This window comes from Stegostoma tigrinum, chromosome 29, assembly GCF_030684315.1.
Source record: "Stegostoma tigrinum isolate sSteTig4 chromosome 29, sSteTig4.hap1, whole genome shotgun sequence".
Taxonomy (NCBI): Eukaryota; Metazoa; Chordata; class Chondrichthyes; order Orectolobiformes; family Stegostomatidae; genus Stegostoma; species Stegostoma tigrinum.
Window position 1 is genome coordinate 17,362,301 of NC_081382.1, and position 25,524 is coordinate 17,387,824.

The window sequence follows — 25,524 nt, forward strand, 5'->3', positions numbered from 1 at the left end:
GTTCAATACTGGTTCATGTTTATAGGGTCAAGAAGAGAAGGCAGATATTTGAAATTTAGATTTTCGACCGGCAGATTCCAGCTAATTAATTATGAAATCAACTATTCTCCTTTAAATATATAAGCACAATGATCTTGAACAGTGCACCTTTGTTAACTGCCTGACAATGCAGCCAATATTAAATGATAAGGCAACAGCTACAATAATCAAGACAGAACGTTATTCACCGTGCTTCACAGAATAAGTGCATCAAATTTCAGAAGTCATGTTTTCCCCTGAATCAATTAATTTTGATTTATTCACATGAAACCATACATCAGCATGAAGTGGTTTTACGTGAAAAGAATGCATGAAAGGAAATTCTGACATTACACAGTAAATGCACCAACATTGCAGTTTAAAGGTGCAATGTATCCAGGGCAATGGTCCAATGGGACATTGCAACAAATAAGAGGGAGAGAGTTTCCATACACTTTAGATACAGTTTAAGATTGAACTTGAAGCCCATGAATTTAGCAGTGACACAAGGTTGATAATGTTTTGCATTAAATGGATAGATTCTTGAATGCTAAAAACTGCATTAATTTCAGTTATAAGTCAGGGATTTTACTGCAGGTATACATAGTGAACTTTGTAAATCCCGTTATCACTCCCATAGATACTTCTCACCAATTTAACATAAAGGCTTACATTCAGCTGTAGCAGCAATGCATCACCATTTAGTGCTGGCATTCCCTTTCTCACAGGCCATTCAAACGAACACCACAGCTCTCTCAGGATTATAGGAAATTAGAAGAAGAGACTTTGCAAACAGCTAATTGTCAAATGATACCTTCAAACAATACAGCAGCATCAGCCGAGCCTATCTTTTCCATTACCTGTTCTCCAGGAATTCCAGTTGGACCTCGAGGACCAACTTCACCAGGGATTCCGTGAGACCCCTTTCGACCTGGTAAGCCTGGGAAACCCCTTGGTCCTTCAAGCCCCTTAGAAAGGAACAGGAAATAAGGGTTATTTAAGTGCCTCATGTTTAACCTGAAGCAAAATTGTTTACATACCATCCATGTTATCTGGCATGTGTTTTAACCTATACACATTACGGGAAGGCTCAGGCAACTCATAGTTATCTTCCTAGGTCTGCACTATTTTGTGACATTGATTGTTCATTTTCTGGACCTATTTTATTCAGACTTGGGTTGACATTGCTAATAACTGCTATGTCATTGATGAATGAGGATATCCATACTAAAGGAATACTGATACCCTCTGACATGGTGTACATTTAGAAAGAAGCATCTTGCAGCAATTAAGGAATCATTCTGTGCCTGAATTGCACATACTGCAGTTACAGATTCCAATACAGATGTGAAAAATCAACAGAATGCAAACAGCAGGTTCAAATACAAAGCCCTATGCCAGCTCATTGGTTTTTCTTTATTAGGTAACTGCTTGTGACAAGCCTATTTATTGTCAAAAGTACAAATTAGGCTTTAATGAATGAAAACATATGTTCTTTCTGTGGGTTTTTATTGCATGAGGAAATGCTTTTATAATAAAGAATGAAGCAGCAACAAAATGCTTAAATTCTCAGGCTTAGAAGAATGCACATCTCCAAATTCATCATTAGTACTGAATTATGCGCACTCTCATAATGCAAACAATTCCATTGGCAGCTGTGCTTATCCAGTGAGCTGGAATGTCATAGGATGAAAGGGGTCAAAGGTTTTCTGCCTAAGGCCATTCTCTTTGCTATGGGTTTTTCAATGGCTCTGAGCAATTTAGCATTCTCGATCTATGATCAGCTATTTTAAACAAGATAATAACTTCTAAACAAAAAAGTTGCAGATTAAAGAGAAGCCTACGTTGCCCTTCTCACATGAAGAATCTACAATTCATGTCTCTTGGAAGAGAATGTAGAAGGGAAATGATGCCCTGCAGGAGGGCAAGGAAGAATCAAAAGAAACATGAGTTAAACAAGTCCACATTCAAGCCTTTCCCAAAATTAAAGCAGTTACTCCCAATATTTGCTGCTGAATGAAAGCAATCTTCAAAACTTTGAAGTGTTGTCAAGAAAAGTAGTTTCACTATTGAATAAGCATAAACCTTTTCAAGGAAATTGGATACATGAGGTCATACAAATGCACAGTAAAGCAAAATCTAGGTCAGAGAAGTTGTTTCTTTTGAAGTATTTCAGATTTGCAAATGTCAAAAGCCTCCAAAGGTTTCAACAGCATATTGGGGTTGAGTGGTGAGGAAGGTTTGTTCTTCTTTACAGAGTCATAGAGCACAGAAACAGACCCTTTGATCCAATAGTCCATGCCAACCATGTTGCCAAACTGAACCAGTCCCACCTGCTTGCGCTTGGCCCATATTCCTCCAAATCTTTCCCATTCATGTATTTTTTGAAATGTGTTTTAAATATTGTAACTGTACCAGCATCCACCATTTCCTCTGACAGTTCATTCCACACACTAACAATTCTCTGTGTAAAATAATTGCCCCCATCTCTTTTTTAAATCTTTCGCCTTTCACCTTAAAATTCCCTAGTCCCCTAGTCTTTAACTCCCCTACCTTAGGAAAAAGACCTTTGCTATTCACCTAATCTATGCCCTGCATGATTTTATAAACCAGGATGTGGGCACCCTGGCAAAGCAGCATTTATTGTCTACCTCCAAGTGCCCTGGAATGTGTTATAACTGAGTGTATTGCTGGACAATTTTAGAGGATAGTAAAGAGTCAGTCACATCACAACGTGTTTGGAGTAAACTTTATGCTACCAAGTAACGATGGCAAATTTACTTCCCCCGAGGAGATACATGAACCAGAAGGATTTTCTCACAATCTGATAGTTTCATCAGCTGTTCAATTAAGTTCAAATTCAAGCGCTATAGTTGTTGGATCTGAACTCATGTCTGGATGAATAGTCTAGACCTCAAAGTTACCAGTCAAGCAACATAACCATGATACTACCATTATCTTTTCTTTTATTCACTCACGGGATGTGGATGTCGTTGGCTGGCCAGCATTTATTGCCCATTCCTAGCTGCCCTTGAGCTGAGCGGCTTGCTGGGCCACTTCAGAGAGCAGTTATACATCAACCACATTGCTGTGGTTCGGGAGTCACACAGGCTAGACCATGCAAGGATGGCAGATTTCCTTCCCTGAATGACATTAGTGAGCCAGATGTTCTTTTTTCTGACAACATGTTTACCAATAGATTCTTAATTCCAGATTTTCCTTTTGTTGAATTCAAATTTCATGGTTCCCAGAATATTAGCTGAGTTTCGGGATACTACCACTAGGCCACTGACGTCTTAGGATGTCGTAGTAAATATAAAACATGGAACTTTAATTATCAGTGGCTGCCTATTTGGAGTGCAAGTCAGGGGTGTAATGGTTCTTACACATGTAAGATATAGGTCCCTTTAGGCTTCAAGCCTTCACATGCCCAATGCACTTGCCATGTGTTTTTTTGTTCCTCTGACTCTGTCAATGTATCTACGTTGCTGCAAGAACCAGCAGTTTTCTCAAAGGTTCCCCTCAAATTCAGAAATTTATTCACAAACATATATTGAAGTCCTAGATTCTAGAGAGAGGCATAGATTGGTTGATGCACTTTGATCTCGCACTTACAGCCTGGTTAAAATTCATGTTTGTTTTTTTTATTCTCTATTTGTTAAGATTTGAATTGGAATGGAACCAAAGTTTTCTTTCATTTTATGGAATTTGTTGCTTAAAATTGTATTTCCACAAGAAATGAGAAAACTTATCTCTAGTTATCGATTTCATATAATTTGTCATCTGCATTAACCAGCGGTCAGTTTTCACAGACGTGCTGGAAGTATCAAATCACAGCCGATTCACAAAAATAGGGTCTTTGGTAATGCTGAACTTCCTATAGGTGGTACTCAAATTAGGAAATTTCAAAAGACCCAATTATACAACACTTGGAAGCTTATGGCCTTGTGTGCTATGGGTGGGAATTCAACTTGGTAATTTTACCATCCAGTGACTCCAGGTAGAGAACATGTTCATCATATCGGAATCAGACTGAACTTGACTGTAATGGCCCCAGGACCAGATACAAAGTTCAAATGTGAAGAATAGCCAGTTGATTGAGTGAGCATGCTAACCTAAGTCCATGAAACTACCTTCCAACATTTCAGGTCAGGGAAAGTTGAAAACCAAGAATGAGAAAGTTGACAATAACAATCTGAAAAATGAAATAATAACATATTAAGATGACCTAACCCCACAATGTACATTTAGTGCTATTTACCGGGTGCAAATATTCAAGCTTTCTATAAGGCTATAGTCCTGCAGCTGAGTGAGGACAATTCTGTAGCCACGCTTAAAATCATAAAGTTGTCTAATTAAAACCATAGGGGCAATTCGGAGTAACTGAGATCAGTATACATTGCACTGAGTGACAAAGCATTGACAGAACCTTGATGATAGCAGCAACTTCAGGCTAAAACCTGCCTTTTCCCTGATGCCAGGTTTCAGTTTAAGATGTCAAGTATTGGCAATCCAAATTCTCAAATGTTTAGAGTAACATTTAGAATTATGTAAATACCATAAGGTTATTTCACTGTTTACATTACAGAGTCCTTCAGCATGATCTGGTTAGTATTTCAATTAAAATGTGTTTAAAAATCATGAGTAAAGCCATCATAATTCATTAACAGAATTTTACAATTGCCCCTTCAGCTCATTTACGTTGTTTGCAAGCCCTTTATTTTTAGGGAGACTCGACCCCATATAGTTGCTTAGGTAATCAGTATTCATTTTGTTTGATTAATTTTGAAGTATCAGATCCTGAAGTGCAGAATTGTCACAGAAATATAATAAAACTGACAGCTAAAGGAAGGGCTACCCAAGATCAATGTATACAACCTTGAACTCATAGTGTGGGAGGCACAACATACATTCCCCGTCTGCAATATTCACACATGGTAAGTACCTGATTCTTCACAGTTTCCTTGGAGTTGATCAAAGGAAAGGGCAGTCAACAACAAAGATAATCTGTATTCATTTGGCAACTAGTGTAGGAAAACATCCCACAGTTCTCAATAGGAGCTCAATTTGACAGTAATTGGTCAAAAGATTGAGAGGAGGAGACATTAGGCAAATGATCAAATGCTTGGGAAAGGAGTTGGTTTTAAAATGGCAAGGAGGCAGGGGTATTTATGATGAGATCTTTTGTTCTCCCCATGGTGAGCTTTGAGGCAGGAAGGGCATTTAATAAGTTGGGATGTTTGCATGTCTGAACCTAGCTGTCTTCCTGCCCATAATTGTAATGAGCTGCCCTCTTGAACTGCGCAGTCCATGAGCTGGAGGTGGTCCCACATTGCTATTAGAGAGGGATTTTCACCCAATGATAGTGAAGGAATGGCGAAATATTTCCAAGTCAGGATGGTGAGTGACCAGGAAGGGAACTTTCAGGTGGTGGTGTTCCCAAATATCTGCTGCCCTTGTCCTTCTCAATGGCTATGGTTACGGGTTTGGAAGGTGGTATCTAAGGAGATTGTTGAACTTCTGCAGTGTAGTTTGTAGATAGTCTACACAGCTGCTACTGAGCTTCAGTAGTGGAGGGGGTGAATGTGGGATCAGTCAAGCGGGCTGCTTTGTCCTGGATGGTGCCAAGCTTCTCAAGTGTTGTTGGAGCTGCACTCATCTCAACTAGTCATAGAATCTTTAGGAGGCCATTCAGGCTATCGAGTCTGCAGTGAGCGTCTGAAGGACAGTCGCCCATCATGTTCTTGACCCCACATTTACAATGGTTAACCCGCCTATCCTACCCTGAGCACTATGGACAATCTACCTAATTTGCACATCTTTGGATGGTGAGAGGAAACCGGAGCACCTGAGAAAAACCCACACAGATACAGGGAAAAGATGCAAATTCCACACAGAGTTAGCAATGCTGGAATCAAACCTGGGTCCCTGGCACTGTGAGGCAGCAATGTCAACCTCTGAGCCAACATGCCACCTTACTGGGGAGTATTCCATCACACTCCTGACTTGTGCCTTGTAAATGGATGACAGGGCTTGGGGGGACAGGAGGTGAGATCCTCTTTGCATCATTCCTAGCCTCTGACCTACGCTTCTAGCCACTGAATTTATTTGGCTAGTTCAGTTCAGTTTTTGTCAATGGTAATCTCCAGGATGTTGGCAGTGCAGGATTCAGTGATGGTAATGTTACTGAATGTTAAGGGACGGTGTTTAGATTGTCTCTTCCTGAAGATGGTCATTGCCTCGTATTTATATAGCCTGAATGAATCCGTTTTTTGTCATTTGTCATTCACACAGGTGATAAAGAATCAATTTCGCCCACTACAGGTTGTGGACAGTAATGGTTAATCTTTTTGCTGAAATGAGACACAATCCTGGAACCTTTGAAGGCAGGAGGGTAAGTTGATTAAATGGTTAATAAAGCATTTTAGGCACATGATTTTTATGGGGGTGCTGAATACAAAAAACAAGAAAGTCATGTGAAATCACTACAAGTATTAAAATACCTCATTCTTCTAAACCCAGAACTATTCCACACTTTCATGGCACTAATAGACTCCTAACTGCCTTGTATGAGGTCCTTTCCTGTATTATTAGTACATAACATATGCCTTCATTGCAGATTTTTGATAAATATTATTTAGCCTTTGAGGCAAGGCTTACAGTACTATATAAAACATTAATTAGGTCAGATTTAAGACAACTACATAGGGTTATGTTCAACGCTTTACAGAAGGGATGTGATTGTGTGGTAGAAGGCTAGAGGGGATTTCTGTAAAAAATGTCATGACGGGGGGATTTTAGTTGTGAGGGAAGATTGAACACGATAGGCTGTTTTCTTTGGAGCAGAGGAGGATTAAGGGAAATATAACTGACGTACATGAAGGGCTCAGATTGAATGAGTAGGAATGACCTAATGTTCACAGAAAGCTGGATTTAAACAATTGCTGAAAGAACCAGGAGGTGGTCAAAGTGAGACTTCTTCACCAAGAGGGTCATTATCTGAAAGGCTGGTAAAATCAGAAGCTCTCAACATACTTAAAAGGTATTTGGACATTGACTTGATGTGTTAAAGCTCGATTAACTACAGGGCAAAAATTGGAAAGTGAAATTCCACTGGATTGCTCTTTGTCACCCAGCAGAGGCCTAACAGGCTGAATGATCTCCTTCTGTACCTTAAATTTACGTAATTAACCCACGAGACTTCACTCCAAATATGTGACCAACAGGCACTGGTGTGAAATTATTAAAACTGCTCTGCTGTTCTTCAGAGCCTGTTGACTATTGCTCAGGACTTGTCAGATTTGTCTGATGATTAGAAGGTTTGAACTGTTGATTGCAAAGCTCAAAGCAGATACAAAGTGAAGCTTCCAAGATAATAAAATGTGAGGCTGGATGAAGTGAAGCTTCATTCACTTCTTCTCCCATTACAGGTAGCTTTTATGTTACTGGCAAGTTGTTTGGCTACCTTATTGGAAAATCAATTTTAATTGAGAAGAGAGTTGCTCAGCGGAAGTAAAATTTCAGATTAACTTTGTCTTATTAAAATAGTCCATCATTCAAATGTGTTCAAAAAATTGAGGAAAATGACCTTTCAATATGATAGAAGTGCCATTTTTACAATTTGCTTCCTCAGTCAAAAGAGACAAAAAAACTACTAATCCAAGGAAATCACATAAAATACCTGGCTGAGAGGTTTGAGCTGTTAACAGAGTTGAATATTGCTTGGTGCATTATCACCGCCTTAAAAATTGTCCCCAAATGACTTCATTAAGCATCAGTCAGTGTATTAAGTAGTTTCACATAGAGACCATCTGGTGGCAATATGACGCCAGAAAATGAATGTCTTGTGAGGTAGCTAATTACCAGAAAGATTATTCTGTCCAATACTTTGAAATATTTATGGACAATTCTCATCAACTCTCATAAATTTTGTGTATCCATTTATGTATCGAATAACATTATTCATGAGTACGGACCAAGAAGGTGCAATTGAGCCTCTGGAATTAAACAGCACACTTGTAAAGTAAATCATCCTGTTTACTACTCATGGTAGATTAAAGCATGAAAGACTCCAGCATTAGCTCCCAACCTTTCTGAGTAATTTGATTGGTGCTGGTAGAAACATTGCCGACAGAGAACAAAAATATTCAGTGCCGGTGTGAATTGCCATGCAGGATTTTCTGTTGGAAAATGCAAAATAGGGGAGATAAAGTGAGAATAGGGTGAGTTTCCCTATAGAATGGTCTACTTACTGGCATTCACTGTCCAAACTCATGCCGAAAGAGTGATGGAGTATTTCAGTCACTGTGCCTTTACATCTCAATATTAGTCAGGGGCTTCAAGACAGGAGGAAATGAAATAGAATACGATTCCTTGGAGCAAAGTAAATCATTGAAGGCTTTTAATTTTATTCTTTTTCCACAACACAGGGAAGCTGGTTAGCTCAGTCACCTAGCACATGGTTCAAAGTAGTACCAACAGTATGGGTTCAACTCCTACTCCAGGTGAAGCAGACTTGAAGCCAGCCCTCTAATGGTGAGCCACCATTGAGTAAAGCAACTGACGATGAAGCATCAACAAACACCAATGGCTTGCCTTTGAGCACCATGTATAATACTCTCTCTACAACACTGACACAATTTTGGTATTTTAAAAAAATCATTTTTAACCAAGATACAATAAAGGGATGAACAATGAAACAATGAAACAGGGTGCTGAGGTCAAACTGAAAATTATAGCAAATGGCGATGCTTTATCACAAACAACTTTTTTAACCCAGAGCCAATTTCTAAATTAACAAGGTGTAGAACTAGATGAAACCAGCAGGCCAAGCAGCATCAGAGGAGCAGGAAGCCTGACATTTTGGGCCTAGACCCTTCTTCAGAAAAAAAGACCTTGTTATCTCAGATTCTCCAGCATCTGCAGTTCCTACTCTCTCTAATTTCTAAGTTGGTGGTTTTTCCTGCTAGTTCTATGGAGTTTATTTTAAGTAGACAGCTGTTGTCTGAAATCAGGACAAGAGGAGCTCTGGAAGGAGGTTGCTCCATTGCATTGATATGAATGGAATCAGGGTGGCAGCCATCTTAACAGGTCAGAGCCATGATTCCTCAAATTGCAGAATTTTTAATTTAAAACTTCTGCCATGTGTAGAACTTGACTTTGCTCCTCATTTTGCTATGAAATGTAATGTTACCCTAATGTTTTTACCTTATCTGTATTCACGATGAGGCTTTGGCAGATTTCAGCTTAAAGTGAATGAATTTATGCATGATTTTATTGAGGCACAGTCCATGGTAAAATATGAATATTGCAACTAACATGCATTCTTGCAAAAAGATCCCCCATTGATGAAACTGTGCTTTATAATTGCTTACTTGGGGAAAAAAATGTTAATAAGCCGGTTTCCAAAATGTTAGAAGCAAGTTGCTTTACAATTGCGATGGGGTTACAGCTTTAAAACAGAGCTTTAATGGTCTAGATCTTCCAATCAGGATGGAAATCCTGATTCTGAGCCTAACAAAAAGTGTGGAGCTGGATGAACACAGCAGGCCAAGCAGCATCTTAGGAGCACAAAAGCTGACGTTTTGAGCCTAGACCCTGGTGTAGGCCTGAAATGTCAGCTTTTGTGCTCCTAAGATGCTGCTTGGCCTGCTGTGTTCATCCAGCTCCACACTTTGTTATCTCGGATTTTCCAGCATCTGCAATTTCCATTACCTCTGATCCTGAGCCTGTCTGGTCAAATAAATATACATTTATCTTTAGAGGAGTTGAAGTTATAGAGGTCTACAGCCCAAAGAAAGGTCCTTTGCTCATCAAGTTTGTGCTGTCAAAAGCAATCATGTAACGATTGTAATCCCACTTGCCTACACTTGACCCATATTGTCTTGTATACCTTACCATTGCAAATGCACATCTAAATACTTCTTAAATGTTATGAGGATTTCTTCCTCTACCACCCTCACAGGCAGTGTATTCCAGATTCCCATCACCCTCTGGGTGAAAAGAAACATTTCACCACATCCCCTCTAAATTTCCTGCCCTTTACTTTAAATATATGCTGCTGATTATTGATCTCTCCATCAAGGGGAAAAATTCCTTCCTGTCTAGCCTATGTGTGCCCCTCATCATACATCTCAATCTTTTCTCCTTTCAATCTCCTCTGCTCCAAGGAAATCAAACCCCAGTTGGCAACCTAGCATCTTAAATTGAATAGCTCCAGAGTTAATGGCACATTGATTGTAATTTTGCAAAAATTGTTGGATTTCTGGTGAAGTACCAGAGGATTGGAAAACTGCTAATGAGACACCCCTCTTAAAAAAAGGGATAGAAGCAAAAAGTGGGTAACTATAGACTGACTAACTCAACATCTATTTTTGGAAAAGTATTGGAATCAATTATTAAGGATGATGTAGCAGAATATTTGGAAACATCATAAACTAATCAAGTAGTCAGCATGGCTTCATGAAAGGGAAATTGTGTTGACTAATTTATTATAGATTTTCAAGGAAGTCTCAACCAAGGTGGATAGAGGGGAACCAGTAGATATGTTGTATTTGGGCTCCCAGAAAGCATTTGACAATATACCTCACAAAGGTTAGGTCATATGGCAAGAGCCCATGGTATTGCAGGTAGTATATTGGCATGTGTAGACAATAGGCTCATGGGCAGAAAACAGGGAGTAGGGATAAGGCATTCTTTTCCAGGTTGGTGACCCATGACCAGTGGGGTTTCGCAGAGATCAATGCTGGGACCACAACTGCTTACAGTATAAATTAATGACTTGGAGGAAGGAACTGAATGTACTGTAGCCAGATTTGAAGAGGATATAAAACGGGTGAAAATGCAGGTTGTGAGAGGGATACGAACAGTCTGCTGAGAGATAATAATAGGTTAAGTAAGTGGACAACAACTCGGCAAATGGAGTATGATGTGGGAAATTACAAAGTTGTGATTTGGAAGGGAGAATAAAAGAACAGATTTGTTTTAATGGAAAAAAAACGGCAAAAAGCCACAACACAAGGGGATTTGGGGATTTATACATGAAGCATGGAAAGCTAGCACACAGGTGTAGCAATTTATGAAGAAGACAAATTGAATGTTGGCCCTTATTTCAAGGGGGTTGGAGTATAAATGCAGGGATGTCTTACTGCAATTATACAAGGCTTTGGTGAGACCAGATATGGATTACTGTGAGCAGTTTTAGTTCTCTTGTTTAAGGAAAGGTATAATACATTAGAGACAGTTCAGAAAGGTCCACTAGGATGATCCCTGGCATGGAGGATTGTCTTACAAACATAAGCTAAACAGGTTGAGTTTCTATTCACAGGAGTTTAGAAGAATGAGAGGTGATCTCATTGAAATATTTCAGATTCTTAAGGGGCTTGACAGGGTAACGACTAAGAGGATGTTTCCCCTCTTCGGCAAGTCTAGCACCAGATGGCATCATCTCAGAATAATGGGATGCCAATTTAAGACTGAGATGTGGAGGAATTTCTTCTCTCAGAGGCTTGTGTGTCTTTGGAACTCCTTGCTACAGAGAACTGTGGGGATACAGTCCTTATGTATATTTGAGGCTGAGATAGATAGTTTATTGATCGGTAGGGGAATCAAGGGTTCTGGGGAAAGGACAGGAAAGTAGACATGAGGAATATCAGATCAGCCATGATCCTATTGAATTGGGAATAGGCTTAAAGGGCCAAATGGTCTACTCCTGTTCCGATTTCTAAGCTCAGTTTATAGCAACTATCTTCCCATTGGAAGATCCAACCAACATACACTAATCCCGATTTTTAATCTTTAAAAGGTAGGCCGGGACCAATGAAGAGTGGGCTATTAATATGATGACTGATACTGGAGCAGGTAATGTGAACAATGTGTGTTTTATGCTCAAACATCAATCCAACCTCTGACTGTATTTACATGTCTTCCTTTGGAGTCTGGTGCAAAAGATGATGTGTAGCAATGTGACTTCTTTCAGCATATCCATCCATCATTCCATATGAGTTGTTTACAGTCTATATGCTCAGGCTTGTAAGATTGTGTCACAGTGTTCTTAGTACAATGTCTTTCAAGCCATCGGGAGTAGGAATCCAGCGCTTTAGTCAGTTCAGCCAGTAATTACATTGCCAGGTTTTTGTTGATGCACATCTTAAACTGCCTTATATAAACACGGTACTCATAGTGTGATGGAATAATGTCTCAGTTAGCCCTGTAATACTCAAGTGAGTGTTCTGAGGAAGGGTCACTGGACCTGAAATGTTAGCCATGACTTCTCTTCACATATGCTGCCAGATCTGCTGTGCTTTTCCAGTAGTTTCTGTTTTTGTTTCTTCCAAAGATTTCTTATTTATGTACTTATCTAAATATCTTTTAAGCATTGTAACTACTTCATCCAGCATTTCCTCTGGATGTTCATTCCACACTGAACCACTCGCTGAGTAAACAAATCTTTCTCCACTCACCTTTAAAAATGCCCCCCTAGTCTTGAAATACCCCACTTTAGGGAAAGGATACCTGCTATTCACCTGATCTACACCCTTCATGATTTTATAAACCTCAATGAGACTACCCTCAACCTCCTATCCTCCAGTGGAAAAAGTCTCAGCCTATCCAGTAATTGCAAAAATAACATCAGAATTGCTCAGGGACCTTACAACAGGAGATTACTACAACAATCTAAAGTAGGTCCTGCCAAAAAGTAGGAGAAGACAACACATACCTACAACTTATTCTTTGGCTTAAAGTGGCACAAGTGAAATATTAGAAGCCAAAAATGGATACATCCATGAATGAAACTAAGAACTGTGGATGTTGGACATGTAAAACACACAAAAGCAGAAAATTGCTGGAGAAACTCAACAGATCTGACAGAATCTGTGGAAATAAAATGGGATTAATATTTTGAGTCCAGTGACCCTTCTTCAGTTTTCTGGTAATTTCTGTTTTTGTGCTTTTGGGATAAATCCGTATCAGGCACAGTGAATGTGGATGAAGCAGGAGTCATGGCAAAACAGCACAAATGCATCAAGAAAGCATTGCATTTACAGCCATCTAAATCAACAGGAAAAAGTTGCCCTCCCATTTGACTTGAAGCACAGAACTCCATCTAATAGAAACTTACAAGGTAATGTGTGGTTTAGAAGGGGTGGACGCTAGGAAGTTGTTTCCGTTAGGCGGGGAGACTAGGGCCTGTGGGCACAGCCTTAAAATTAGAGAGGGTTAATTTAAAACTGAAATGAGACGACATTTCTTCAGCCAGAGAGTGGTGGGCTTGTGGAATTCATTGCCACAGAGCGCAGTGGAGGCCGGGACGTTGGATGCCTTCAAGGCAGAGATCGACAAATTCTTGATCTCAGAAGGAATCAAGGGCTATGGGGAGAGTGCATTAGCCATGATTTAAGTGGCGGAGTGGACTTGATGGGCCGAATGGCCTTACTTCCACTCCTATGTCTTATGGTCTTATAGTCTTATAAATTCACACCAGCAGGTAGATGGAGGCGAGCCCAAGTCGTTTGAGCAGACCCAGATGGCTCCAGGTGCCATCTTTAACTAGTTGGGAACATTCATTAAGTACTAATGAAAAACAAGATGTAAGAGGATATTACTCATTTGAGCATAGACAGGGTGTGTCAACAAATATAAAAAAGTATGATACTGTGGTTGCTGGAAATCATAAACAAACACAGAGAATGCTGGAGAAACTCAGCCAGTCTGGCACTAACTGTGGAAAGAGAAACACTCTTCAAAACTAAAAATCAGAAGTTCTGAAGAAGTCATACTAGACTTGAAACCTTACTCAAAAATATTCTGTCAGTCATAATTACTAAATTCTCAGAGATACACTGATAGTGCTGCCTTATTAAGAAGATTTTTAATGACATTATCAAAAATATTCATTTTAATTTCTACAAGTGAATGTATTCTTTGATTAATAAATAGTAAGCAACATTGGATTTAAAAAAACAACAAAAAAAAATTCAACTCCGAACGTTGGGTTCTAACATTATAGACCCAGATTTAAGAGCACCATTAACTTCCAACTAAGCTAGCTAGGAATTGCATTCACAAAGCCAATTCAACCTGCCTTGGAAGACATTTACTTATATCTGCAATGATTTCTGTTTGGTAAGTCTGGATTGCGTCGTGAATTCAACAAGAATTTACCTCCAATAATGAAGTGGGGATCTGAAGGGAGATTTGATGGTGACCAGGCCTCTGATTGCCATGTTGATTGTCCATCCATTGAATGAAAAAGGGTCAGGATCAGTTGCATAAGTGGCAGCAGCAGCGGTGTGCACTGTGTGTGCATGTAAAGCCATTTCTGACACCTTTCCGACAGAAGTCACAGTGATTCATCAATCCCAACACCACCTAGGCCGGGATCAGCTGACAGCACCAACTGTAAGTCTTTTTTGATCTGTATGGCCCAATCATTTAGTGATCAAGCCCTTAACCATTTTATAAATAAAATTTCTCAGAGAACAATTAATAAGGATATAATTTAGAATTCTACTTTCCAAATTATATTACAATTGAATTATATTTGAATAGAAGTATATTACATTTGACACTTCACCAACTGATTGTGCACTGAGTTACTACGGTTTCACTTACCATGTCCCCTGGTAAGCCTGGTGTGCCTGGATTTCCTGGGTCTCCACGAGGACCCTGCAAAACATTCAGTTCCACAACTCATTAAGGAAATATGTAAGAGTTTGAATCATTTAATGATGCAAAAAAGAGCACATGACTACCAATTTATTTCACAGCATATCTGATTCTAATTTTCACTGACAAAGGAGAGCGCAAAGTACCATCAAATAATCTGACCAAAGAGTCTAAGCTGGCATTGCAGTCACAATTATAACCCAAGGAAGGTTCAGTGCAAAATAGAACAAATTCTAAGCCCTACTGAAACTTGTTTGGACCATCCCCAGCCCAAAGCTGATGGAGAATGAGATCAGGTTTGGGGATACAAGCACTAAATTAGATAGGAGGCTGCCGACATTCTAAGGCAATGGTCCTCAGAAAGTTAGGGGATGGGTAATGTGTGTGGGAGAGCTGAACATTAGAGATCGCGGTACCATGAAAAGGATTGAGAAGCTCAGGGGAAAGGAGATCTAAGGCTTCCCTGGTGGGTCAGGAGGAGGTCTGAACACCTCTGAAAAATAACTTTTTTCAAAAGGTTTACTTTACCAAATGCTGACTGGTCCACAATGGGCGAGCCTCCCAATCTTGGCATTTAGCATGACAGCAAGGCATATTAGCAAGCTGCAATTTCCCTGTTTAGTCAGGTTTCAATCTTGCCAAGAATGGGCAGGTTTCACCTGAAGTGAAAATGATGCAGTATTTGAAATTTTGAAGTGCTGCTTTGTCTATGCCCTTCAGACTGAATTGAAATTGGAACTTACAACCGCACAAACCTGATAACTGTCTTCATTTGGATTAGGAACTGAAGTAGGACATTCAGCCTCTCAAGCTTACCCTGCCATTCAATAAAATCATGACTAATCACTGTAATTTCAGCCAGCCACAATTTATAGTTGACAATCAGGAAATAAAATGGCCGTGAGTATATAATCCAAGATGAACTATGTACAATAGAAGCAAAATGTAAACTCCATCACTAGGGTTTTACATTACTGCTTATTAGCCTATTTATTCATTAGCAGACCAAAGGATAACTTTTCAAGATTGTCTGGCCTATTTTTGAATGGCTAACAGCTCACCTCTCAAACCAACAAGCACATTATCGGTCATCATTATACCTTTGCAGAAAAGCAGGTAGAAAACCAACTTTAAAGTGCCAAAAAGTTTTTAAAAAGTGACTACTTCAAGGACCTTTACCTAGATACCTTTGTACCTGAGATTATGTCCTAAGTAGTAACTTGTAAGCTTTTCACTGTCCTTGTGAGTACATGTGACGATAAAGCTAATTCAACTCAATTCCAAAGCTTGAAGTGTGCCTGCAATCATAATTGAACTAAGATGTCATTTCTAAATATACTATAATCAGGATGCCATCTGTATTTGCTGCCATTTCAAATGTTGCTTTGCTTGCTGTTGGCAAGGAAATATTATACATCAGAGCCACTTTATGATTGAAATACCACAACATGCTTAGGTTTTAGTTCTGAAGCAAACACACACAATTATTTTTTGCATCATGTGTCACAGTATAAAACTCAAACCAACATAAAACATGATTAGCTTTATACATTCACACAGCACTCCCACACTGGAGGATCAAAGGGTGAGAGTTTGAAACTTTGGGCAATATGAAGGGTAATGATGCACATAATCAGAGAAGGATCGTTGGCAGTGATCGGAGTAGATTTGTATTACTCGTGCTGCGATTCAGTTTCAACTGGACAGAACAGCTGTTCTGGGTTCACGCTGTTCCGGATAGTTTTGAAATTTGTGCCAATGCTGTTCTGGCTTTATCTGGGTGAGTCAGCAATGTTTACACTGAGATGACTGTGGACTCTCATCCATAGAACACCGGCAATTTTAGCAGTGGCTAAACTTTTTTTTTATTCACTCAAGGGATGTGGCTGGACCAGCCTTTATTGCTCATCACTTAGTTGCCCTTGAGAAGGTGATGGTGAGCTCTCTTCTTGAAAAGCTGCAATCCACTTGGTACAGGTAGACTCACAATATCACTGAGGCAGGAGTTCCAGGACTTTGACCCAATGACTCTAAAGGAATGGGGATAAATTTCCTTGTCAGAATGGTGAGTAGCTCAAAGGGAATCTTGAAGGTGGGTGGTACTGCTCCCATGTATTAGCCACCCTTGTCCTTCTGGATGGTAGGGGGGAATAGAGCTTGGAAAGTATTGTTTAAGGAGCATTGGTGAATTGCTGCAGTTCATCTTGTAAATGGTACACACTGGTTAGGTTGCTTAGTGTGAGTGTCACTATTAAAAAAACCTGAATGGTGGACGGTGGGAATGCTTAAGGAGGTACTGCTAATCAAACAGGCTGCATTTTCCAGGATGGTGTCAAGCTTTTTCAGTGTTGTAAGGGAAGCTGCACTCATCTAGGCAAATATATTCCATCGCACTCCTGACTTGTGCCTTGTAGATGCTGGACAGACATTTGGGAGTCAGAAGGTGAGTTAGTCGCTGCAGGATGACCAGCCTTTGACCTGCTCTTGTAGCCAAAATTTCTACATGCTCATCCAGTTCAGATTCTGTTCAATGGTAACCCGCAGGATGTTAATAATGGGGGATTCAACAATGGTAATGCTATTGAATGCCATGGGACAATAATTAGATTTGACTTTATCAGAAATACTCATTGCTTGGCACTTGTGTAGGACAAATGCTCCTTGCCACTCATGGGTCCAACCTGGATGTTGTCCTTATATTGCTGCATTGGCACATGGATTGCTCACTTTCTGAAGAGTTGCGTATGGTGCTGAACATATTCAGTCATCAGTGAACATCCCCACTTCTGATAATGACGGAGGGAAAGTCATTGATGAAGCAGCCAAGGATGGCTTAGCTTAGGACAATACCCTGAAGAACTCCTGTAGAGATCTCCTGGGCTGAGATGGCTAACCTGCAACAGTCATAAGCATAGTCTTTGGGCCAGGTGTGAGTCCAACCAGCAGAGAATTCTCCCCGCAATTTCCTTTGGCTCAGTTTTGATAGGTTTCCTTGATGCTGCACTTAGTCAAATGCTTCCTTGATGTCAAGACCAATCATTCTCAACTCACTAGGTTTACTCTCTGGGAGAGTCTGGAGACATGTCTGCAAACAAAAAATGCTTTTTTTGGAAACTTTATTTCCTGTGGTTTGAAGACATTTAATATGTGCAGGTATAAATGAGATATACTTCTGTGAAAACCGAAAGAACTGCAGATACTGTAAAACAGGAACAAAAACAAAGTTGCTGGAGAAGCTCAGCAGGTCTGGCAGCATCTGCGAAGGAGAAAAAAAAGTTAACGTTTTGGGTCTGTTCTGAGGAAGGTTCACCGGACCCGAAACGTTAACTCTGTTTTCTCCTTCACAGATGATGCCAGACCTGCTGAGCTTCTCCAGCAACTTTGCTTTTTATACTTCTATGATTCTTTTTTCATTCACAGGATGAGGGCATCACTGGCTAGGCAGCATTTATTGCTCTGCCCTAATTGCCCAGTTCAGAGTCAACTACATTGCTGTGGTTCTGGGGTCACATGTAGGCCAGGCCAGGTAAGGATGGCAGTTTCTTTCCTTGAAGGACATTAGTGAACCAGGTGGGCTTTTCCCCCCAGCATCAACAATGGATTCACGGTCTTCATTAGATTCTTAACTCCAGTTATTTGATTGAATTCAAATTCCACCATATTCTGGTGGCAGGATTTGAACCCAGGTTCCCAAAATGTTATCTGAGTCTCTGGATTAATAGCCCAGCGATAATACCACTAGGCCATTTCCCCCTAGTAAGCTGTTAAAAAGTAAATCATATAATTCAGATACGAAGAACTATTCCCCTTGATGGCTTGGATATTGTCCAGGTTTTTGCTGAAGAATTCAGTCTAGAAAGGCCAGCTGCCTGGCAGTCGGCATGTGAGAAGCACACAGTCGAACCACAAATTTTCAGCCAGTCATCACCATCTCAAAGTTGACCACAACAACCAAAAACCCAATTGCAACCAGCAGCCAACAAACTCCCACCAGTATTCAGTCATCGGAATGCAGCCAAACCAGAAACATGCAAGCTTTCATCAATCATTCTGCCCAAAGCCAGCCAGGCACCAAACCGCCTAACAACTTCAGAGCTGTGGAAACAAGAACAGTGGGAACATTTGGGGTTTCTGTAGCAACAGAAGGGCTCACAGGATGAGGAGAGGAACATGGCAGAGTTAAAGCTGGGAAGCCAACACAAGAGGCTAAACAGTACCAGAGGAAGTGGAAGCGGGTAAGACAAGCCATGGAATCAGGAGAATAACTCACAACAGAAACAGGAGATGGGGTACTGTTAACTTTTCCAGCTATAGAAGTCATTGAGGAAATCTGAGTTTGACAGTTTAACTGAGAACCTTGCAGTCAAAGTAGGGTGCACTCTGTATCTTCCCACTCCTTACATTCATTTACTCTCCCTCTGACCAGTTATGCAGCTTCAGGTTGTACTGCTACTTCTCCTGTTCCTGACTCCCCACCTTCTGCAGCACCAGGCAGGAGGAGTTTCAAGCAAGTCGGCACTAGTATTCACAGCAGTCAGAAAATATGGTCAGATTTCCTCCACAAAGTCTAAAATGCCAACTACTTTTCACTTCCAATTACACTCGGTTCAGATTGCAGTGTCCTTCAGTGCTTGTATCAGAGCAGTACCATCTCTAATCTGGACAAAACTGTGTACGTGGTACAAAATGCTGTCAGGAATTGGGCTACCGTTAGGCATGCATTGCTGTCACTGAGCTTCAGTGATGGACTGAGTGAATGCAGGAGGCAGTGGATGGTTTGCAGATCAAGCATGCTGCTTTGTATTGAATGGTGGAGGCTTGGGGACCGCTTTGCAGAACACCTCCGCTCGGTGTGCAACAAACAACTGCACCTCCCATTCGCAAACCATTTCAACTCCGCCTCCCATTCCTTAGACGACATGTCCATCCTGGGCATCCTGCAGTGCCACAACGATGCCACCGAAGGTTGCAGAAACAGCAACTCACATTCCGCTTGGGAACCCTGCAGCCCAACGGTATCAATGTAGACTTCACAAGCTTCAAAATCTCCCCTCCCCCCACTGTATCCCAAAACCAGCCCAGCTCGTCCCTGTCTCCCTAACCTGTTCTTCTTCTCACCTATCCCTCCTCCCACACCTCCATCTCCCACCTACTAACCTCATCCTGCCCCCTTGACCTGTTCATCCTCCCTGGACTGACCTATCCCCTCCCTGCCTCCCCACTACACTCACCTCTACTGGCTTCATCCCTGCCTCTTTAACTTGTCTGTCTCCTCTCCACATATCTTCTCCTCTATCCATCTTCGATCCGCCTTCCCCTTCTCCCCCTATTTATTTCAGAACTCTCTCCCCATCCCCCTCTCTGATGAAGGGTCTGGGCCCGAAACGTCAGCTTTTGTGCTCCTAAGATGCTGCTTGGCCTGCTGTGTTCATCCAGCTCCACACTTTGTTATCTCCAGTATCTGCAGTTCCCGTTATCTCTTGTATTGAATGGTATTGAGCTTCTGAAGTGTCATTGGAGGTGCACCCGTCCATGCAAATGGAAATTATTCAATCACACCTTGACTTTTCACTGCCATTACCACTTACCTTGAAACCAGGCCTTGGAGGCTGCTATTGGACAAAATAAAGTATCTATTCCCCAGATGAAAGTCCAGGCCATTATGTTAAAAACTTGCATGCTATTTTCTTTAAAGTTTTTTCTTGTTATCTCTAGTTTTCATTTCTACTTACAGGCGGTCCTGGCTTTCCTGGTTGTCCATGGGGCCCTGGAATCCCACGCTGTGTCTAAAAATGGCATAAAACAGATGCAGTACAAACAAACTGAAACTTAAATTGCACCAAGTGTAAAAAGGCACAGATTTCTTACATCATTACCTGTTTCAAACTTTATAGTTGAATAAGGAGACATAAATGCGTGGGAGGAATAAACACAGATTCTGTGGTATGAATTAATCATTTGAAAAAAGAGTGGTTGCTCCCCTTTCTGAACCAATATTTTCCTTAAAATACTCTTTCAACAGAAAGTCCAGGTTATTCTGATTTTGTTAAAGGTGGCTTATATAAGGCATCTTGCACCTTTTAAAAACTCCGAGGTTGTAGACTGGTTCCCAGGTCAGCCAGATATCAGTCTATTCCGCTAATTCCCTGAATTTGCAGTCTTGTCAGGGGTGAAAAGGACATCACCGAGTACACCAGGTGTTTCTCCTCAGGCACTTACAGAAACATTGAGAGGGCAAGTTGCCAAACTTGCTGAGAGCTATTCCTTGACTCAAACAGCAGAGAACAAGTTAACTGTCCTTAAAGGTCATGAAATGATGCCTGGCCTTACACACCCTTAAGAGGGAAAGGGAATATAGATTTTACAAAAACCTGCAAGATAGCCATATCAATTGAAACCCAATGTTGCTACCGATGTGCCTGCCTTTGAGCACAGGTATAGTAACATCTGTTGTTTATGAGAAATATAGTAAATGACGAGAGTTATAACAGTAATGAACTTATATAGTATGAATGAGATTTTGTACGTACAGGCCATCCTGCTTGCAATATCTGATAAAAAGGTGTTTGCTGTCAAAATACAAAATAAAATCATTATATTAAACTTTACATCGGATTTTTGGTATCTTAAAAGTAACGAATGAGGAAAATTGTTTTCACCTTTGTTTAAGAGTCAGGAAATGAGGTGCAACTCATCTGGAAACAATTGCGATCTTAAGACAACTTTAGATGCTTCGCTTGGGAACTCCACAGCCTTCAGGACTCAGTATAGAGTTCAATAATTTTAGGACTTGAGACCCCTTTTCCCATGTCCTTATCCCAATCCCCACACACCAGGCTTTAGTGAGTTTTGAGAAGATTTGTAGCTCAGGTTGAGGTTCTGGATGTGAGTTTGCTCGCTGAGCTGGAAGGTTTATTTTCAGACATTTCATCACCATTCTAGGTAACATCATCAGTGAGCCTCCAATGAAGCGCTGGTGATGTGTCCCGCTTTCTGTTTATCTGTTTAGGTTTCCTTGGGTTGGTGATGTCATTTCCTGCGTTGGTGATGTCATTTCTTGTTCTTTTTCTCAGAGGATGGGAGATTGGCTCCAAATCAATGTTCATGTATCCTGGTGGCTAGCTTTCTGCCTGTTTGTCCAATGTAGTGTTTGTCACAGTTCTTGCAAGTTCTCTCCACATATGGACTAAATACTGAACTACAGGAGCAACCACCCCAACACCCACAAATGAAGCTGCATTAGAACATTATTCCAATGAGCCACCACACACTGCAGCACAGAGGAACTACGAAGAGCAGAAGAAAATCACCTATACAGCGTATTCAAAAAGAACGGGTACCCAATGAACACAGTCCGCCGATTTCTCAGCAACAAACCCAAACAAACAGACAAAACGGGCTTAGAAACCATAAATACTCTCCCCTACATCAAAGACATTTCCAAAATGACTGCCAGACTACTCGGACCTCTTGGCATCAGGGTAGCCCACAAACCCACCAACACACTAAAACAGCAGCTAATGAACTTAAAAGACCCTATACAGACAATAAGCAAAACAAACATCATCTACAAAATACCTTGCAAGAACTGTGACAAATACTACATTGGACAAACAGGCAGAAAGCTAGCCACCAGGATACATGAACATCAACTAGCCACAAAACGACATGACCCACTATCACTAGTATCCTTACATACAGATGAGGAAGGACACCACTTTGATTGGGACAACACATCCATCCTAGGACAAGCCAAACAGAGACATGCACGAGAATTCCTAGAAGCATGGCATTCCAACCGGAACTCCATCAACAAACACATTGATTTGGAGCCAATCTACCATCCCCTGAGAAAAAGAACAGGAAATGACATCACCAACCCAAGGAAACCTAAACAGATAAATAGAAAGCGGGACATAACACCAGCGCTTCATCGGAGGCTCACTGATGATGTTACCTGGAATGGTGTCAAAACGTCTGAAAACGAACCTTCCAGCTCAGCGAGCAAACTCACATCCAGAAAGGAACATATTTTCAATAGAACTGAGTGAATTCTTCCCTCTTTAAATTTATGAAGCTATATGCATACTAATTACAGATGTCAAAATATTTTCAAATTCAGCCAAGGAAATTGTAAAAATAACACAAATTACATATGCTAACATTTCCAAACTTCCCAACTGGTAATTGCCTAAAATTTATTCCCTCCAGTTAACGAATCACCAACCAGTACAAGTAGCTCATCCTGGTTTATTCTCATGATACTAAGATCTCAACTAGTAGTATATCTATTTTATATCAATTTACTATCATTGTATCATTTATAATGATATCATTATATCATTAATATTATTTAATATCACACTTAATATTTTTTAACATTAAAAAGAATTTTAATACAAAATGACAACTTCAATGATGGCTAAAACATATTAAACTTCAATCTGAGAAACAGGAATATGAAGGAACATTAACAGGCATTCATCTGTCACACAAAAGCAGCTAGTTACCAAAGACAAAACATAGTTACCTGTGGGGTCAGTTTGGGAACTGGGACAGTCTTGAGAAAACACACCATTAAATATTAACAAGTAATATACATTAAAAAGAGAGTACAACTAAACTTTGAACTTACCATGAACAACAGGGGTTATAGAGCATTTTAAGGAATCAATCATTAAAATCGGAATGTGAGAATCATGATTGAATATAAACACTAGTAGAATTTTTACCTTTTCACTACGGTTAGCTAGGACAGCCATGTTCTCCACGAATAAAAAGATGTAAATATTCAACAGATATCAGGTGATCATTGATTGAGTTGTTGGAACTTGAAGACTGTATGACAGGTTCTACTTTTTGAAAAGTTTAATCCCATGTGTTAGCAATTAGGTTAAAGAGCTCTGTGAGAAATTGTGTATTTGTGCATTTCTTCAAGGTAGATGCATGCACAAGATCCCTCTTCTCACACGCAACTTCGGAGGTGAAAAAGTCTTAAACAATTCCAACAGTAAGCAGAAAATGGAAACTACCATAATGCAATTTGTGTTGCAATTGGTTGTTCTGCGATAGAATTCTCCCCTGCATGTGGGAGGCCCGCATCTGATTCCCAGCCAATTCACATTGTAGGGGTGGCATGGTGGCTCAGTGATTAGCACTGCTGCCTCTCAGTGCCATGGACCTGGGTTCAATTCCACTCTTGGATGCCACCCTGTGTGGAGTTTGCATGTTCTCCTAGTACCCGTGTGGGTTTCCTTTTGGTGTTCCGGTTTCCTCCCACAGTCCAAAGAGGTACACGCTAGGTGAATTGGCCATGCTAAATTGCCCGTATTGTTCAGGGATGCGTAGATTAGGGGGAATGGGTCTGGGTGGGATGCTCTAAGGGTTGGTGTGAGCTTGGTTGGCTGGAGGGCCTGTTCCCACACAGTCAGGACTCTATAATTGAACAATTATAGCAAAAATAGAAGTTCTGGAAAAGGGCAGCAGGTCTGGTATTATCTATGAAGAAAAAAATCAGAGTTAATGTTTCTCAGACCCTTTCTCAGAAGTGGACCCAAAACATTAACTCTGATTTTTCTTCACAGATTCTGCCAGACTTGCTGAGTTTTTCCAGTAACTTCTGTTTTTCTTACTGATTTACAGCATCTGCAGTTCTTTCAATTTTTATTTTGCAATTATAACAATTCAACTTCCTGCTTATATTTTTAAGACACCTGTCCGACTAAACTCTGCATTAGAGGAATAAACATGAATTTTTGTGACCAATAAGTCATAAGTTTTGTAAGAGATGCTGCTTTTCATTCAGTTATATTTTATGGCATAAATTAATGAAATAAAGGAAGTCAGAAAGGCAGAAATAATATAAAAAGAGAATCTCTCAAGAACAATTTGGATTTTCACGTTATACTTACTGTGGCAGAATATAAAATATAAATTAGCTGTTACTTAATTTAGGGCTTCAAGTTTTCTTCTGGGTCAAGTAATTATTGTTTTAATGTTTTCATTAAATACCCAGCTACACCTTGTACAAACTTAGTGTTACCTATTCGTAGTTGTAGATGAGTAACAGTCTTAACCATGGGTGACATTTGAGGCCATTTACAGATTATTTATTAAATGAAAATGTTAAACGAAGGATGGGAAATACTGACAATTTTTAAGTTCATTCATGTGATGTAAACAGGAACAAATCACACTCGTAATATTTTGTATTGTGTGGATGGCTGCAGTATTTTGAGGGGAGAGAGAAAAGAGAACGTGCACCCAGCAGTTAGACACATTTTGCAAACAGGAGACTGTAAGCACGCTGTCTCAGTTATGAAGTACTGCAGAATTCTGAAGTTAGTTTGCCTTAGGAAGCCAGAAAGGAATTTCTCCAGTGTTTTCCTGAACTGGCCACAAGGTTTGACATTCGCCGATCCCTGGAGATTGCATAGCTAGACATTTGGGCTGAATATGTGAATACCATGTCTAAAGGAACAGGATTAGTGAACTATTCCAGCTCTTACTTTTACAGACTCATAATGATATACTGTGAAGTATAATAGAAGTAACTTACGAAGAAGGCCAACCAGTCTTCACGTGAATTTCTCCACGGATAAATTGTTGGCAGGCCAGGAGGACCCGGAAGACCAGGAACACCAGTTTGGCCAGTCCGTCCTATTCCACCTGGATAACCCTGAAATCAGCAGCAGCATCCATAAGTGTAGCCTCACCATGACGGCAACACAATTACAACATCAGCCATGGCAAGGGTTGTGGGGGCGGGGGGGGGGGGGGGGGGGTCACCTTTCAGCACCGTAGCTACTAAGTATTTCAAAACCATTGTATTTCATATGG

At 40.4% G+C, this 25,524-nt stretch overlaps 1 protein-coding gene across 4 annotated transcripts in view; it reads right to left on the bottom strand.

The window, feature by feature from the left end:
• LOC125465535 (collagen alpha-1(I) chain-like) overlaps positions 1-25,524 on the bottom strand; it is a 335,639-nt gene that overhangs the window by 124,793 nt on the left and 185,322 nt on the right. For all 4 annotated transcript variants that reach the window (XR_007250272.2, XM_048559169.2, XM_048559168.2 and 1 more), the window contains 5 exons: positions 25,244-25,363; positions 21,216-21,254; positions 20,418-20,471; positions 14,632-14,685; positions 879-986 (listed from right to left, as the gene is read on the bottom strand). Coding sequence is in view for 3 of the 4 variants with exons in the window: in XM_048559169.2 (XP_048415126.1) it covers positions 879-986; positions 14,632-14,685; positions 20,418-20,471; positions 21,216-21,254; positions 25,244-25,363 (375 nt within the window). In the remaining variant the exon portion in view is untranslated. The remainder of the gene's footprint in view (positions 1-878; positions 987-14,631; positions 14,686-20,417; positions 20,472-21,215; positions 21,255-25,243; positions 25,364-25,524) is intronic.